Raw genomic sequence first — 16,969 nt, 5'->3', positions numbered from 1 at the left:
GAGCACCTCGTTTAAGTGAAGATGCATCTATGAAAAACGTACAAGAGAAGCAGCAGCTTGAATTTACTAAAATGAATGGTTCAAGTATTAATCTCCAGAGCATAGTGAAATCAACATACATGCTAGGAGTTGAAGATTCTAATTGACCCCCGCCATAGTTTTTTAGAATCTTTTGATCATTTTTAGACACATAATGATTAAGAGGAATTTTATCCAATGCTGCAAGATACAAGAGAATTAAGCATTAATGATATTATTAAAAATTTATAATTTCAACAAACTGGAACAAAGAAATGAAAAGAAAAATAAATGAACCATTAGTAATATAAATTTTACTTGACTCATTAGAGACATTAGGGGTTTCATCTAGGGCAAGTAATATCTGCATGAAATGTATGTTTTATTAGAGAAATGTTCGACAAAACATAAGACTTTAGAATATTGAAATGTACGACTTTATGTAAAGAGGGAAGGTGAAAAAAGAAATTTCATATTCTGATAGCACGTTTCAAGGTCATCATTAACCAATACATGGTCAAAAAAAACCTTGGCCTCTTCCTTGCTCGAGCCCAGCTTTTGCATTTCTTAGACTCTTTTGAACTTGTTCCTAAGTTTCTGTTCCCCTACATAAAGCACAACAAGACACAACTACACTACATAAGATTTACAATATAATAGAATGTATGTCTGCATAGTGAGTTATGCTTTTTAAAACACTCTAAAATCTCATATATACAAGGGGTATTCAAATTTTTACATTGCCAGAATCTGTTACTGCTTCAACTGCCTCAATGGTCGTGCCATAAAGATTACCATGTACTGATGCAGATTTAAGGAATCTCCCTTCTTGTATAGCTTTCTCCATTAGGCTTTGTTCAGTGAAATGGTAGTGAACCCCATTGACTTCTATCTCTCTCGGAGCTCGACTTGTGTGGCTTACAGAAAACCCAAACATTGATGGGTATTCTTTCATTAGCTTTGATATCAGAGTTCCCTTGCCGACTCTTGAGGGGCCACTGATTACAATTAGATTTAGGCCACTGCCTCTGACGCCTTACTCCAAACTACCACTTCTGTTCGAATTCACCTATTTTGCTCTTTTATGACTATTTGATTGAATTGGAACTACCATCAAAATACATATCCTACGAAATATGCTAACACAATGTTGTATTGCCGATGATTAGCTACCAATGATTTCACATAAATTACACATGTAGATTTCGAATTCATGCATTTGGCCAATGCATTTGATCTGTCTTCACCATATTCAATAGTAACCTCTAAGGATGTTCAAATATGCTATCAAATCCACCATCCTCTATGTAAATCTGTTGAGATTCTTATGTTGTTTTCTAATGATATGTCATTATTCAAATCATATCAAGCAATTAACTATAAACCGTCAATTTCATAAAGTCTGAAATAGAAGATGAAAATAATATGAAGATTACAAACCTCAAGAAAGTAGCTTCAATCAGCAAGATGAGACCTCCCCTTAAGGATCAAGATCTGATTTTTATTTATAAGAACTTCTGAGTGGCATTCAGATGAAATGGGCTTGGTACCCAATGTAGTAGGAAAAGACCTCCCAATTCCATGAAAATTTAAATAATTAAACACTATATGCTAAAGTAGCAAATGAGCAAGAATTAGTTGAGATTGAATCTCACAATTTTCATGTTAACTTATCAAGAATTTTGACTCCAATCACTGAGCCAGCATATTCCTCAGATCCTCCAATTAAATACTGAACAATGAAAGTTGACACAATTAGATCTTGCAAGATATTTATCACATAATGCAGCAAAACCATAGAAAGATGTCAATCACATGAACTTACAATTTTATCGCCGACATAGGTGGAAGTCTGATAGCCTTGGGTCTCTGAAACATACCCAACAGCTTGAAATTTATCTTTGTTCCCTATGAGATACTGTGTAGCCTCTTCCCCCTATTCATAATATATTCAGGAAAACACCTTAGCATAAACTCAATCATCATATTTCTCACAACGATACAACTACGTATATTTCTCAATGATCAAACTCACCATGAAGCAGTAAACTTTCTGAAGTCAAAGTTTCGATCTCTTTACAAGAGAAAATAGAGAAAAATGCAAGTAACGCAAAGAATAAAAGCAGTAAACACGAGAACTACATGAGAAACACAACAAATATGTGACCCCTAATTTGAGCGGTTTCATGAAATCCATATACCAAATCAATTAGCATAATCAAGATAGACAATAATATTACAATGGATAGAAATAACCTGCATGTTAAGCAACATTCAGAGCTGATATCGCAGACATCTTCTTTAATTTTGATCTCCACTGTTACCAATTTGGAAACTTCTCTCAGAGAGAAACATATTAGCTGTCCAAGATATCTAAATTCCATAAGATTTGAAGCACAAATTCCTATCTCAACAAGTTGGTTGCAATGCCTCACATTCAGAATCTTGAGTCGCGAGAATGGTCCCATGATGTTCAGAGTGAAAAAACTGCGACATGTTATGAGATCCAATCTCTTAAGGAACAAACAACTTGTTAATAAATTGCCCACATCATCATCTGTAAGATATATATATCTTCAAGTAAAACAGTCTCGAGAGCAGTAAAATTGGTTATATTGAGTGCAAATTTGCTCCCTCTTAAATTCAAATGCTTCAGAAGTGAAGGTTTTCCTGCTGCAGTGGAAAAATCATTACCATCATCATCTAAAAACTGGAAATTTAGTCTCGAGATCTTATGTGTATTCTCCCCAGAAAACAACACAAATTGCTTAACATTTGTAGTCTTCACAATGACCATATTTATTCCTGAACAGTTTGACACTTTTGCAGACTGAAGATGAACCAATCCATTTATCTCTAAAATGGATGGATAAAATAGCAAAAAAGAACAATCACCAAAGGTCAATTCTTCCACAGAAAAACACAAAAAATTGTAATTAAAACTTCAAAATAATTTAGATCATCAATAATAGAACCACAAACAAAAGAAATACTTTAGACGTATGCAACCGGCCCTCAACAGGATTCCAAAATCCTGTAAAGTTTCACCATGTTAAGCATAAGCGCCATCAAGAACGTAATTACAGTTAAACCAACCAAAGACAAGGTAAATGAGAAAGGAGCCCCATGTTCAGAATACAAAACTTCATGTCACAAATTTTGATGCAAACATACTGGTTCATAAAAAGGCACTTCAAAAGAGGCAAGGCAATCGAATTATTTCAATTGAACGGTTGCCAAAAGTTGAGATCAAGCTTCATAAACTTTAAAAACATCCTAAATAGTAGTAGAAAGATTAAATTGATATAGGCAACATATATACTCTGGTTAGAATTAGACCCTCAAGGATTCAGGTTATTGTGGTATGTTGAATGTCCTTACCTCTCTGGAATGTGGTTCCACGTACCAGATTCAGGTGAATATACCACGTACCAAATCCTCAAACACAAACTGCATGAATAATTTTATAGAGAGGAAAATAATAAATGAACTGGGAAACACAAACGTGCGGCATTAGATATAGACGGTGGAGGAAACTGAAGATAAGGTGAATGAGCTGTGGCTGTAACCAAGTTAGTCGAGAATCTTGATGTTGCTGCAGAAGAGAACAATGACAATGTGGCTTGCCGATGCATTTGCCATCCCCAAGTGGGGAGAGCTTGCAATCCCCATTCAGGTTGCTTCCTCTGGGCTCCTTCCTGTAATTCATTCATATGCACCATGAATCTTATCTAATTTGAACATAATTAAAGAATGAATCAGTGATGAAGTACAAGCAAGAAGATGGATGTAAATGATGACGGGTAGACATTTTTTGAATAGATGGAAAGTGCTGGAAATGATGATATTTTGAGCAACAATGGTATAAGGTTTCCAATTAACTAAAACATAGATTTTGTCGGGTGCAGGAGTAGTGCATTGTATTTACTATATTTTGGGAGTATGGATTGAAGCTTTGGTTCACCAAATTATTTCTTGAATCTTTGTAGATGACTTTCACAAAAGTAGATAAGCCACTTAGCTTGCCATGAAGGAGTCAATAAGTTGAGCAAATTCCTAATTCTACTCAATATAAAACGTTAGCAATAAGCATTATAACAAAAACCACTTCAGATAAAAATGCAATGCAAGGCAAGACACTAATAGACCTTTGAACAAAAAAAAATCTGAGGTGTATCTAACAGAACTACCTCATCAATAGGAACAAAATCCGGTACATACCTGTACATATTCCTTTCATGCAACATCTTGACCGGTTCAAGCTTAGATAGTACTGGAAGAAAAAATAAACAAAACAAATTAGAATTCAAGAGTGCAGTTACCCAGCAGAACCTAAGTCCATCCTTCCAAAGTATGTAGAAAACAGAACGAGACTAATTTCAATTAGTATGATAATGCAAATATATATATATAGGAAATTGCACGGTATCACACTTTAATTTCAAAATTTTAACCCGACCTTATAAGTTATTGATTTACCAAACATATAACTACTTATATCTCCTTATAAGTTAATACTTATAAATTTTGTTGAGAATAAGTAATAAATAACTTATAATGACTCAAAAAATAAGTAGTAGTGAAACATGCTCAAAAAACAACTTATTTGTAAACAAACATCATACTTCGCTTACATGTAGATGAAATTTACTTTCGCACTTGGAGCATGTTTGATATGAGGCAAAAGTGTATCGTAGTAAATGCTGCATGCTACACATTGTAGAAAATCCATTTCAAATAAATTTGTCAGGGCTATTTGCAATTTTCTTTCGAAAAATGTATTTCAAGTGCAATTCAATATTTGGTTAAAGACCAATCGGTGCAAAACCTGCGTTGGTTTCTCTAGATTGAATTATACAAAAAATTTATTTGATAAGGTGACATATTTTTCGTTATCAATTTCTTTTTTTTGGAAAACTGTATCTTTTGCTCCCATCAAATCTGCATTTTTTTAAAACAAATTATGATTGTACTTATCTTTTCCGATTACAATTTAGCATCCAAAATATAGCAAATCTAAACATACGAGAATACTTACCTATGCAGCTGTATTTCCTGTCAACCAAATTAATGTATCTTTTAATAAAGCAACTTTCACAATTTTAGATCCATATCAAATACAGACAAATCCCCTCGTAAGGAATTACCAACAGTATCGCCACTCATGCCCTCACCTCCATCCACCTACCAACCATCACTATTTTAGCAATGCAGGACTTAATTTTTCACTAAAAATAGAATAAAGATATCCAAACAAACCAAAATATCAAGTTTCTACTTTTAGAACCAACATTCATCAAACATCAAAACAGAACACTAAATTAAATGAATATTCATCTAATACCTGATCACGAGCAGCATCCTCATCGCGATCATCCTCATCGCGATCAGCTAAGGACGTAATTAAAAAGACTAAGAGATGTTAATAGGGAGAAAGAAAACAAACCATTTTTCCCTGAGTTAACCACATCATGCAGGTTATCAGCAACCACCACCTTGACAGGTTCATTGTTAACCTCAGGAATTGGCTCTGATTTTCTGAATGGTTTTAAGCTGCCCTCCTGGATGTATGGATAAGTCAAAAAGACCAGAAGTCAATCCCTTATATGTAAATTTCAGAGGCAGAAATACTCATTAGAACAGTAGAAGAAAGCAAATTACCGTGTACTCCTTCAACCAGGTGGATATCTGATCAGGTTCCACGTTTGGCTTAAGATATTTCTTCCCATCATTTTCTTGTATGACAACAAGAGGTACTTGGTCTTCTTTAAGGCCGAAATATTATTTGAACATGTAAAACTTGTAAGGAGACAACCTAGATGTTTCATAAAATAGAGAAGTCAAAATAAGTGCATGCTAACTACCTGAAAAGCACCTTGACTGGCATCAAGGTCGCCAATCAGAAAGCTTATACCCTTTCCTTTGAAGGTTGAGGCCACCTCATGATACTTAGACTTGAAGGCATCAAATTGCTCACTGCTGAAATTCAGGAAAAACATAGCCTATCCACAAAAGGAATCAAGATCAGAACATGCTGTAAAGAGAGAAAACATCACATGCAGTCCAAAATCAGATTATCATGATGATAATAACTTCTCGTCCTTCCCGGCTACCACAATAGAACATTCGAGACCAAACCCTAGAGATCTCCCAATATCACAAAATCTCACAATCATAACCTCAGGCTGTTTCTTTGGCTCTGTAGAATCAACAAGAAACTGCCCCGATTCAGAGTCAAGTGTCGACATCCGCCATCTCCGATCAAATCCCAAACAATCGAGCCAGAAACTAACGAAATCTAAAGAACTCGGAGCAAATTTTTAGGTTTTTTGGAAAGATCGGTTCATGAGGGAGTCGGCGAATCGGAGAGGCGACGACGAGGGGTTGAGAGGGGAGAAAAGGGGATGGCGTCGGTTTGGGGGAAAATAAATGAGAAAAAAAACGGAAATCGAAAAAACACATCGGTAATTAAATTTGGTGGAAGGGTATTTTCGGGAGGGTAAAGTTTCTTTGGAACTCCCTCTTTTAAAGGGTAGATAGATTTTGAACACTCAGTTTAACTCAACACATGATAAATATGTTATATGATTCGATTAAGGTGAATGAATGGTATAGCAGAATCGTTATGAGTAATTTGTGCTTGAGATGATGCAATAGGATGTTACACCCAATCTTTGTATATGTAGTTAGGTGTAGAGACAGGTGTCCTAGACTATGGAGTGCACCCAATATAGCTAGTCCTAATACATGAGTCGACTTGGTAGCTTATCCCTAACTGGATCGTTCTGGTAAGTACTACCGTAGTTGTGTGAGGTTGCTATTGGACAAAGATAGTGCATAAGATCACATGTGCCAATTAAATAATAGTGGGATGAGGGGTAAGACTATAGTAATCGTGACTTAATGCTGGTTGGTTGGCCAGAGAATTTCTACATGCGTACCTATTTATGATTAGTTATTAGTTATGTCTAACCATCTTAAGTGAACAAATTAATTGTTTCATATCCAAATAAAAATGTAATTAATACCTTTAAAATATGGTTTATGTATATGTTGTGTACAATTTGAGGTATGATGTTGAGCTTATGATCATTATTCTATGATTCATATTTCTTTCTTATCTAGCGGATAAGTTTTTATTATATTTAATTAGATAACCATTGAATCTTATAGTTTTTCATATTTGCTCACTTAGACCTTATGTCTAACCCTATTTGCAGACCTTTTATTTAGGTAACAAAGTGAGTCCAATTGTTACAGACCAAGTCTACTTAAATAAGCAGGTTATGAGGAGATAGCATGGGCTATGCAGTAGCTTATAATAAGAAATAGAACTTAATTATTTAATTTTGATATTAGATATCTCTTGATTTCTCTTCAGACATATTATCTAAATTTTATGGCTATGTTTGGGTCAAGACTATTTATATTATTGTTGAATATTGGAGTAATCTATCTAGTGGACGTGATACTTGGATAATTTATTATATCTCTATTTATTTCTGCTTGATTATTTCTATGATGTTGATATTGTTGTGATGAGAGATATACCTTTTATTTATATTCATGTCGTGTGTGGTTGTGGATGTATACTTAAAAATGGGTTACCAAATAATTATGGAACATTTCTTATTATGTTCTGTAAATATTCTGTCCACTAACTCATTCCCTTTATCCAGATAATATTGAAGATCAATACCATAATCCGGCATGAGTTCTAGCCATCTCCTTTGGCACATATTCAACTCCTTTAAGATCTAAATGTATTTAAGACATATGTGATTGGTGAACACTTCTACCCTTCTCTAGAATATAGTGTCACCAAATCTTTAACACATGAAACACTGTTGCTAACTCTAATTTGTGTGTAGGGTAATTCCTATCGTGTGGCCTCAATTATCGTGAAGCATAAGTAGTCATCTTCTTATTCTACATCAATACACACTCTATTCTCATTCCTGAAGCGTCGGCAAGAATTGCTAATTTTTAGCTCCCTTTAGGTAATGTTAAAGCTAGTGCTGTCATTAGGCAAATTGTGATTGTTTAAAATGCCTTTTGACATTCTACTGTCCAATTAAACTTCTAGTTCTTGCAAAATAATTTTTTCATCAGTGCTGCAATGCATGAATAAATTTTTGTGAATCTTCGATAGTACCCTTCTTAGAAACTTCTCCTACATTTTTTGGTGGTGTTATCTTCAAAATTGATTTCAAGTTGAACAACTAATAAATCCTCGAAAGATATAATATAGCCTAGAAAAGATATGCTCTCTAGCCAAAATCCACACTTGCTCAACTTGCCAATTAGATGTTCTCTGCGTGATTTCTGAAATCAACCCGAGATGCTCTTTATGCTCTTCTAGTGTCTCTGAGTGCACCAGGATATCATCAATGAATACCAATAAAAACTCATCTAACTACTATGAAAACACATGATTAAAAAAACTAGTGAAGACTGGTAGAGTGTACGTCACATGAAATGGCATAATAAGAAATTCAAAAAGTCCATTACACATACTAAAAGTTGTCTTTGGAATGTCTTTTTTAACCCTCAACTAATAATAACCTGATCCAATATCATCTTTGAAAAACACATTTTTCCTACTTGTTGGTTGAACGAATCATCAATTCTCAGTAACTAACATTTATTTTTATGATGAGTCGGTTCAACTCTCGATATTAAATGCACATTTTGCAACTACCATCTTTCTTTTAAAAAAGAAAAACTAGGTCTCCCTATGGTGAAAACACTCGATCTGATGAAGCCCTTATGAAGCAACTTCTCAATGATGAACCTTTAGCTCTTCAAGCTCTCTACTCACCATGTGATATGGTGGTTTTGAGATAGGTGTCCTTCCCAATATGAGATCTATGGTAAACTCACATTTAGGTGGTAATCTTGGAAGATCATCAAAAAACACATGTAAAAACTCTTGTACAACAAGCGGAATTAGCTTCTCATCGTCTAATGCTATGTCTCCTTCTTCTAAACTCATGAGGGTTGACAACCCTTTCGGTATAGCACGATACTCCAGTGGATTACCTAATTTGCATCCCCTATGGAATATAAATGTTGGATGATTAGGCAATCTAAACATTATCCTCTTATTATGGCAAGCAACACATGTATGAAAAACACATAACCGATCCATGCCTAATATTGCATCATAACCTAATGAGTCCATAACAAAGAATTTGGCATAGAGTTCTGGTCCACATATCGTTATGGGACACATATGAGATCCTCATCTGATACTAAGGTACCACTACCTGTTATAATATTCCAACCCTCAGACAATTTATAACATGGAATATGATTATCATTAATAAACTTAACAAAAATGAAGCAATGAGATGTGCCAAAATCGAATAATACATGTGTAGTATATTACTAACAAGAATAATATCTGTAATCATATCATTAGCTTCTTCAGCTTCCTCGACTGTTAAGGCGTAAGCATACCCTAACTACAAGATATTTCTGTCTCATTCTTTTTATTAGCATTATTATTCTATGTATACTTTATTAGGTCTCATGTTTAAAAAGCCTACTAACTAATCTAGTTTTGATGATTAACAAATAATTCCTAACATCATTTGCCGAGTGTTTGTGTTTACTTGTTAGGTATTCTACACAAAGATCCTCACATCGGAGGTTGGTTGGATTGCGCCTTCATGATGATATCTAATGGAGGTTGGCGGCATTTGGATTGAAGCCCTTTGTTTGGTGGGAAAATTCGAAGAAGACAATTGAGAATTAAATTTGTATTATTCTCTCTAACAAGCTCAGAAAAAGAATTAATTACAATTCTCTCGATACAACTTCTTTCTAACAGACTTAGAAAATAAATTGCAAATATTCTCGATTGGTCAACTTCTTTCTAATAGATATTGAGTGAGACTTAAAACATATCATATAGCTCATATCTACCCTTAATAGTCGACTAATAGCATGAGTAGTCGACTACAACAGACACAGATAGAATATCAATTTCTATGTCATTACAGACTAGTCGGCTACTAGGCATTATAGTCGACTAATAAGAGTTGAATTTGAATTCCAGACTTTCTATTTTTATAGAGTAGTTGACTAATAGACAAAGTAGTTGACTACTAAGAAAAATACTGACTACACAAAGTTTGTCTGAACTCGGAGTAGTTGACTACTAAGACTTGTAGTCGACTACTAAGACAGTTTTCTGACTGTTACAGGTTTTGAATCTATGACTGTTTATAGCTATTTTAAAGTGTTATTTGGGTTTAAAAATATGTCTTTTCAAAGGCTATAAATAGGAAAAATGTCAGAAAACAAATAATAAGTGTTGCACTCAAAAGATTAAACATTTTGTGCATTCTAAGTGTTCTAAAATTTAGATTTTGCCTTAGAATAAAAGTTCTGAAATAGCCTATGTCCTTTAATCATTTCATACTAAGTGTTTAGGCAAATTTCAGAGAGAAAAACCTATAGCCACAGTGAGAAACATGTTCACAACACATTCAAGGCTTATAGGATTAGATTTGTACTTGCTTCAAAGAAAGTTTCTCTCGGTTTGTGAGAGGGGTTGATCTCTTAGTCTAAAGGTTGGTTTACAATTAGCATGGTATTGTCAATTGGGTTTGCAATTTGTATGGTTTGCAAATTGGTCAGTTTTGCTTTTGATTTTGTAAGTTTTCAAAATCATAGTGGAACTCTCAAGCGAGATTTGCTTGGGGACTGGATGTACACCGGGGAGGTGGAACCAGTATACATGTTTGCAATTGTGATGTTCACTTTCTGAGATTACCATTCTTTCTTTGTAATTTATAATCTAACTTTGCAAACTCAACCTCTAGTGTTTAAGTGTAAAGCTTCCGTAGATTTTTATAAGAACGTACTCTATTCTTAAGAGTCACGATCCTACACTTGCTATATATATAAGCAAGAGGACCCTACAATTGGTATCAGAGAAAGATGAAAGATGGCATCATCAAGTATATCAAATACTTCACAATTCAAAGAGGGACATTCCACACAGTGACCACCTCTCTTTGACGGCACAAACTACAACTATTGAAAGTACCAGATGAAGATCTACCTCTAATCTCTTGGCTATGAACTTTGGAACATGGTAGAGACTGAATTCGCAAGGCCAACCACTCCATACACCGAATGGACAGTTGTACAAAGAACAAATGTGAACCTGGACTCAAGGGCGATGAATGCACTATTTTGTGCCTTGGATAAGAACGAGTTCAATCGCGTGTCTACTTACAATTTAGCCCATCAAATTGGGCATATATTAGAGGTAACACACGAAGGTACAAATTGTTTGCATCGAAAGTTACTGTTTTCATTGCTATCGAATCTATTACAACTTTAGTCATTACAATAAACTCAAATAAAATAAAAAGTTGATCTTTTTATAAGATCTCCTTACACAATAAAAATAAAACAAGTTTACAACTTTATCAAACAAACGCAGGGAGATCGTTTATCGGTCTTCTGCTTGCGTGGGATCTTTGCCTGTGTCGGGGTTTATCCGTGGACCGCCTTTGATCCGGATCCGGTTGATGAAAAATTCGGCAGAGCTTCGTCTCCACCGAGGAAGTTTTCTAGTTTGAAGCGCTGAGATCGATAAAGCGAAATCAGGGCTCTTCTCAAGATTAAGACCAAGCCTAATCTCGAGGAACGGACGTACGGGCTTCGGATCCTTCGAACGGCTTCTCCTTTGTGCCGAAGTTCGCCGGGATCTCGTTGACCTTCGCTGAAATTTCGTGCTCCTTCACTCTTCAATCCTGCAGCACCTCCTCGTCTTGATAATAAATCGCCCCCCCTGAGAAATGAGCACCCGAGCTCGTATTTATAAACTTCGGAAGCGGTTATTTGGCCGAGAACAAGTGATTTGGCCTTATCTTCAGTTAATAACTGATTAACCATGTTTAGAGATAGGATTTAGGTAGTTAGGAACCTCTGGAACTGAAAAGATCTCGTGAAAACCCGTCAAAACTGCCAAAAACAGGTTTTTGGGTCAAAACAGCGCGACGGGTCGCGCTGACCCGCGGGGGTGCGGGTCGGCCTTGGCCGACCCGCGACAGCGGAGTCGCAAAGGCCGACAAGATACGCGCGGTCGGCTTGGCGACGACCGCCGCCCGCGCTGAAGTGGCGGACGTTATTGCCGTTCAGTACGCGCGAGTCCCGAAGCTTGACACTTTCTTTTGGTTTTTCGACTCTTCCGGGACTTGTATTTTCTATCGTTTTGCGTGTTTGACCGTCTTGTTAACTTGTACACCGTTGTGGAATTGACTGTCAAACGTGCATTGGTTGATTGATGCACGCGTGTTGACCGACGCGCACGAACTGATTGACGCGCGCGTGTTGATTGATGCGCGCGTGTTGATTGATGCACGCGAGATGATTGACGCACACGTGTTGATTAACGCATGCGAGCTGATTGATTCGTCGTTTCGCTTTATGCGCTTATCGACGACAGATAATCCTCTTAGACTCGGATAACGACGTTCATCGCCTTCTCTTATTCTCGAGCTACGTGCGGGTACCCATAGGTATTTTTAGATGCCTACAGATACCCCCTCCAAAGTATTTCAGACTCTTTCTTTTATGGAGGAGTCTGGAATGCTTTGGATAAGATAGGCCATCTCCGCAATTTCGTAGAGTGACCTTTAACTACCTCAATTCTTAACTTCTTCAGCCTTCAATCTATTCATTGTTTCGTCGAATAGATGAAGTTCTTCCGGCGCTGCGTTTATCGTCTGACCGTTGTCGAAATTCTGAACTGAGATTGGTGTGTAAGTTTCCGAACTTAGCTCGTGTCATTGAGTTAACTTTGAACTGATCATCTCCGTCGGGAATTCATATCTGATTGTAATTGAAATCCTTGGAGTCATCTTTTGCCTTATTTTGGCGAAATTGCTGATGCGTTGACCGGCATCGATCTTTACTGTAACGCGTTGACCGGCGTTAACACAGTTTATACTCGTACATTTGCTGGAGTCTACACAGTTTAAGCTCTTAAGGCATTAGAGCATGGTAGTCCCACATATTGGGCTGCAGGACCAACTATTAAAGCTGATTCATCTGCACGTGTGGATCTTATTCCGAATTTGTTGGATGCTCAAGTCACGAGACCAACTAATGAAGCTGATACGTCAATGACTCACATTTATAGAATTTTTGGCAAATTCTCAGTCATCAACGGGTTTGATAAGCCTTTACCGACTACTGTTTGAGTCGGGCTAGCATGCAGATTGTTTAGACCCGTTCTGCACGTAACGTTGTGCTAAAAGAGTTAACTCTTTTAGTGCTACGATATTGAATACGTAGACTTCGTCTTTCTCACGGGAATAGACTATCCGGCAACGCGTGTTAGGCGCTGACTTATCTCTACTTAGGCTTGGGGATAAAATTCCCCGTGCGTGTGAAGCACGGATTTTGGCGTTATGAATAACAACCTGCCATAATGTCGATATGTGGGCTTTCGTTCTTTTTATGGTTAAGAACTAACCGGCAACGCGTGTTAGGCATTGACTTATCCCTGCTCAGGATTCGGGATAAAATTTCCCATGCATAAAAGGCATGGATTTTTGTTGCTACGATGCTGAATACGTAGACTCGGTCGTTTTTACGGGAACGAACCACCCAGCACTACAGGTTAAGCGCTGACTTATCCCTACTTAGGCTTCGGGATAAAATACCCCAGACTGGATTCTGGTATCTTTTTCAATCGGTGAAAGACTAAACCGGCAACGCGTGTTAGGCGTTGGCTTACCCCTGCTTAGGATTCGGGATAAAACTCCCCATGCGTATGAAGCACGGATTATGGTGTTATTAATAATAACCTGCCACAATGTCGAATATGTGGGCTTTTGTTCTTTTTTACGGTTAAGAACTAACCGGCAACGCGGGTTAAGCGCTGACTTATCCCTACTTAGGCTTCAGGATAAAATACCCCAGACTGTATTCTGGTGTCTTTTTCAATCGGTGATAGACTAAACCGGTAACGCGTGTTAGGCGTAGGCTTATCTCTATTTAGGAGTCGAGATAAAGTTTCCCGTGCATGGAATGTACGGATTTGAAGTTGAGAATTGTGTCTTTTCTTAGGGTAAAGACGAACCCCAAAAATGGAAGAGGATGGATTTTATATTCTATCTCCCGACACCGAAGAGGAAAAATTTTATATTCTATCTTCAGTTGGAAATAAAACTCGAAGTGGGATCTCCACCCCCAGAATCCGGAAAGATGAAACTAGGAGTGGGATCTCCACTCCGAGAATCGGAAAGATTCAAGTAACCCTAACTTTTATAGGATTGGTTGCTTGATCCAAGAAAAGAGTTCCTCATTTATTGAGGGGAAATTTCGATTTCGACCCTAACTTTTATAGGTTTGACTGAAAAAGGAAAACATGGAAATCTTTCGTTTATCGAAAGGGATAACTTAATCTTAGTCCTAACTATCTGCAGGTTTGACTAAGTGAAGTTGGAGACAATCCTAACTTTTATAAGTTTGATTGCTTAATTTGAAAGTGGACCTCTCGTTCATGAAAGGAATCGAGAGGGGAATCTGGCTTTGGCCCTAACTTTTATAGGTTTGACCTGAAAGCAAAGGGAGTGGAATACAAGTAGCAGTAGAAATACTGGTTTGTACTAGCCACTCGATGGAGGATTTTAATGTTAAGTGATCAGGACTTAACACGTCAAGCTTTAAAAATTGCCATGAATTAGCGGATTGAAATCTTAGTGGACCCACCGTCAATCGATTTGATCAGTGGGGGGATTTTGTGAGGAAAGGTTGATCTGTCGTCAAACACCAATAGGATTTTTGTGAGGGAAGATTGATCTAACGAAGCGATCGAATCTCGTCTCAGCAAAAGAGTGTTCGGAAAACATAGTGGGGGTTTAGTGTTTATCACTTTGTTTGTAATGATCGGGTTATCCCTAAGAAAATTACATATAGTATTCTTCCGGGAACTTCCCGTTACATATTTCATCCACCCCCAGCTTCTTCGTGAAACTGGGTTTATCATTGCATTGAGTTACATGACCGGGTTATCCTTAAGAATATTACATGTAAAAAATTCTCTAGGAACTTTTCGTCAAGAGTGGAAAACAGTTTAGACTCGTACACCTATTGGAGTATCAGGGAGCAGTTTAACCTCATATACCGGTTGAAGGATTGAGAAGCAGTTTATACTCGTATACTTTTCGGAGTGTTCATTCAGCTCAATTGAACGATATAACGCCGGCTTCAACCAAGGTTTGGATGCTATTTTTTAGCGCAAAGCAATCCTTGGTGGGATGAAGGACCCTCATGTGGTACGCACAGTACTTTGGATCCGCAGTATTGTCAGCTTCCTCCTGATTTGCGATAGGTAGTAGCTTGATCTTGTTGTTTTCAAGGAGGGATTCGAAGATGGCTGGAACATCTTCGTCCTTGAAAGAGTACTCTTTTTGAAGTCTCGGTTCCGAAGTCTTTTGCTGCCTTCGGGATTGCTATTGTGACGTTTGATTAGCACCAACAGCAGCTGCAGGTGCCTTGTCCTTACCACTGGAGGCGAAGTTCGAGTTCGGAGGATTAGCCGTCAGTTGGCTCCTCTCGGCCTTCTTTCTTCGGAGAAAGCGTTCGGCTTATTCACCGTGCACCTTCAAGTCTTTCCAAGTGTTGGATGGTGCGACTCCCATAACTTCCAATATCTCAATAGATAGGTTATTATGACATGTCTGGAGGATGAAGTCCTCCGTGATCGGATCTCGGCAGTTTATTGCTATATTCCGGAAGCGTTTAACAAAGTCGTCGACTGTCTCGTCGTCTTCTTGCTTCTCATCGAAGAGTGTCCTGATTGACACCTCAGCGTCATCATCAAAGAAATGAGCGAGAAACAGGTTCTTCAGGTCGTCCCAGCTGTTGATGCTTCCAGACTTGAGACGGCGATACTAATTGAAGGCGGGCCCGCGAAGGGTGCTAATGAATGACCGAACCATCAAGGCTTCATTACCAGAGATCATTCCCAAGTAGGATTTGAAGTAGATCAAATGCTGAGTGGGTGAGCCTTTCCCATCGAACGGCGTGAAGTTAATCATGTTGAACTTCGCCGGGTATGCTATTGAGTCCCACTCTCTTGGATATGGACATGGAATGCCAGTCCTCTTTACCTCTCGATCAGATATTAGAGCGTTGATTTTACTCTCGAGATCTTTCATTTTCTCATCCTCGCTCGTATCGGGCTTTGGACGATTCTTAAGAGGAATAACGGGGCCACCCCCGATGTTGTCATCATTGGCAGGACCACCCCTGGTATTATTATCTTCAGTGGGACCACCTCCTGTGTTCTGATCAATGGGAGGGTTCTCAGTATTGAGGCGTTCATCCACATCTGAATCGCTACCTGCTTGGTAAGCAGTGTTGCGACGGCTGGATTCGCCAATTTGATTTGACAAAGCTCGGATTTGTTGGTCATATTCTTCCCTCATCCGCCGCATAGCCATTTCCATTTTAATCTTGAATGCCTCTTTCTGCTTGGTTAGAGCATCCTTAAGAATTTTAGCGATTTGCTCGGTGTTGATCATGAACACTTCACGGGATTGTCCCGGACTGGATACCGTATTATCAGAAACGATTGCCGAGTTAGCATCCGATGCTTCATCATCCGAGGATAACCCTCTCTGCATTCTCTGATAATCTCTTTGTCTAATAGTTCCCGATCGCAATCGGGTTAGACGGTGTGATATAAGCGGGTCAGAGCTAGAAGGTTGAACCGACTTTCCCTTATCAGTCATATTTATTGTGACTTCCAGAAGTTCGTCACCTTTCCGGGAGTTCGTCACCTTGAACAGCCGATCGCTTTTTACGGAGTCGCTTTGGTCTGGACTTGGCCATTCCGTTAGAGATCCTCTCGAATACCGAGACCCTTGGCGAAGCGGTCTTGGGGCAGCTACACACTGATAATACTACACTGATA

The 16,969-nt window shown here is 37.9% G+C and overlaps 1 protein-coding gene across 5 annotated transcripts; it reads right to left on the bottom strand.

Moving 5' to 3' along the window:
• Positions 241-6,477, bottom strand: LOC109825137 (protein disulfide-isomerase-like). 5 transcript variants are annotated; one of them, XM_020391873.1, is made up of 10 exons: positions 5,883-6,477; positions 5,680-5,799; positions 5,465-5,579; positions 4,240-4,291; positions 3,588-3,716; positions 3,400-3,468; positions 2,454-2,691; positions 2,275-2,378; positions 1,844-1,954; positions 1,657-1,750 (listed from the first exon to the last, which is right to left on the bottom strand). In XM_020391873.1, exons 1-7 carry the CDS (start codon positions 6,015-6,017, stop codon positions 2,595-2,597), a joined length of 717 nt encoding a protein of 238 aa, XP_020247462.1. In that variant the 5' UTR covers positions 6,018-6,477; the 3' UTR covers positions 1,657-1,750; positions 1,844-1,954; positions 2,275-2,378; positions 2,454-2,594. The 5 variants fall into 5 exon arrangements, with proteins under 5 accessions (XP_020247461.1, XP_020247462.1, XP_020247465.1 ...); XM_020391872.1 differs by having other exon boundaries at positions 241-1,750; positions 2,275-2,691; XM_020391876.1 differs by having other exon boundaries at positions 2,275-2,691; positions 4,209-4,291; positions 5,883-6,474.

The sequence above is a fragment of the Asparagus officinalis genome, chromosome 10 (assembly GCF_001876935.1).
Source record: "Asparagus officinalis chromosome 10, Aspof.V1, whole genome shotgun sequence".
In the NCBI taxonomy this organism is placed as follows: Eukaryota; Viridiplantae; Streptophyta; class Magnoliopsida; order Asparagales; family Asparagaceae; genus Asparagus; species Asparagus officinalis.
The sequence above is the reverse complement of the archived record's forward strand: the minus strand, read 5'-3'. Positions and strand labels throughout refer to the sequence as shown.

Bases quoted from the DNA above. Each gene is read 5' to 3' on its own strand.
- LOC109825137 (XM_020391872.1), bottom strand. From the start codon at position 6,017: ATGTTTTTCCTGAATTTCAGCAGTGAGCAATTTGATGCCTTCAAGTCT. The intron at 3,717-4,239 runs GTATGTACCGGA...AATGAATTACAG, and splicing joins CATGAAAGGAATATGTACAG to GAAGGAGCCCAGAGGAAGCA. The intron at 3,469-3,587 runs GTTACAGCCACA...TTATTCATGCAG, and splicing joins CAAGATTCTCGACTAACTTG to TTTGTGTTTGAGGATTTGGT.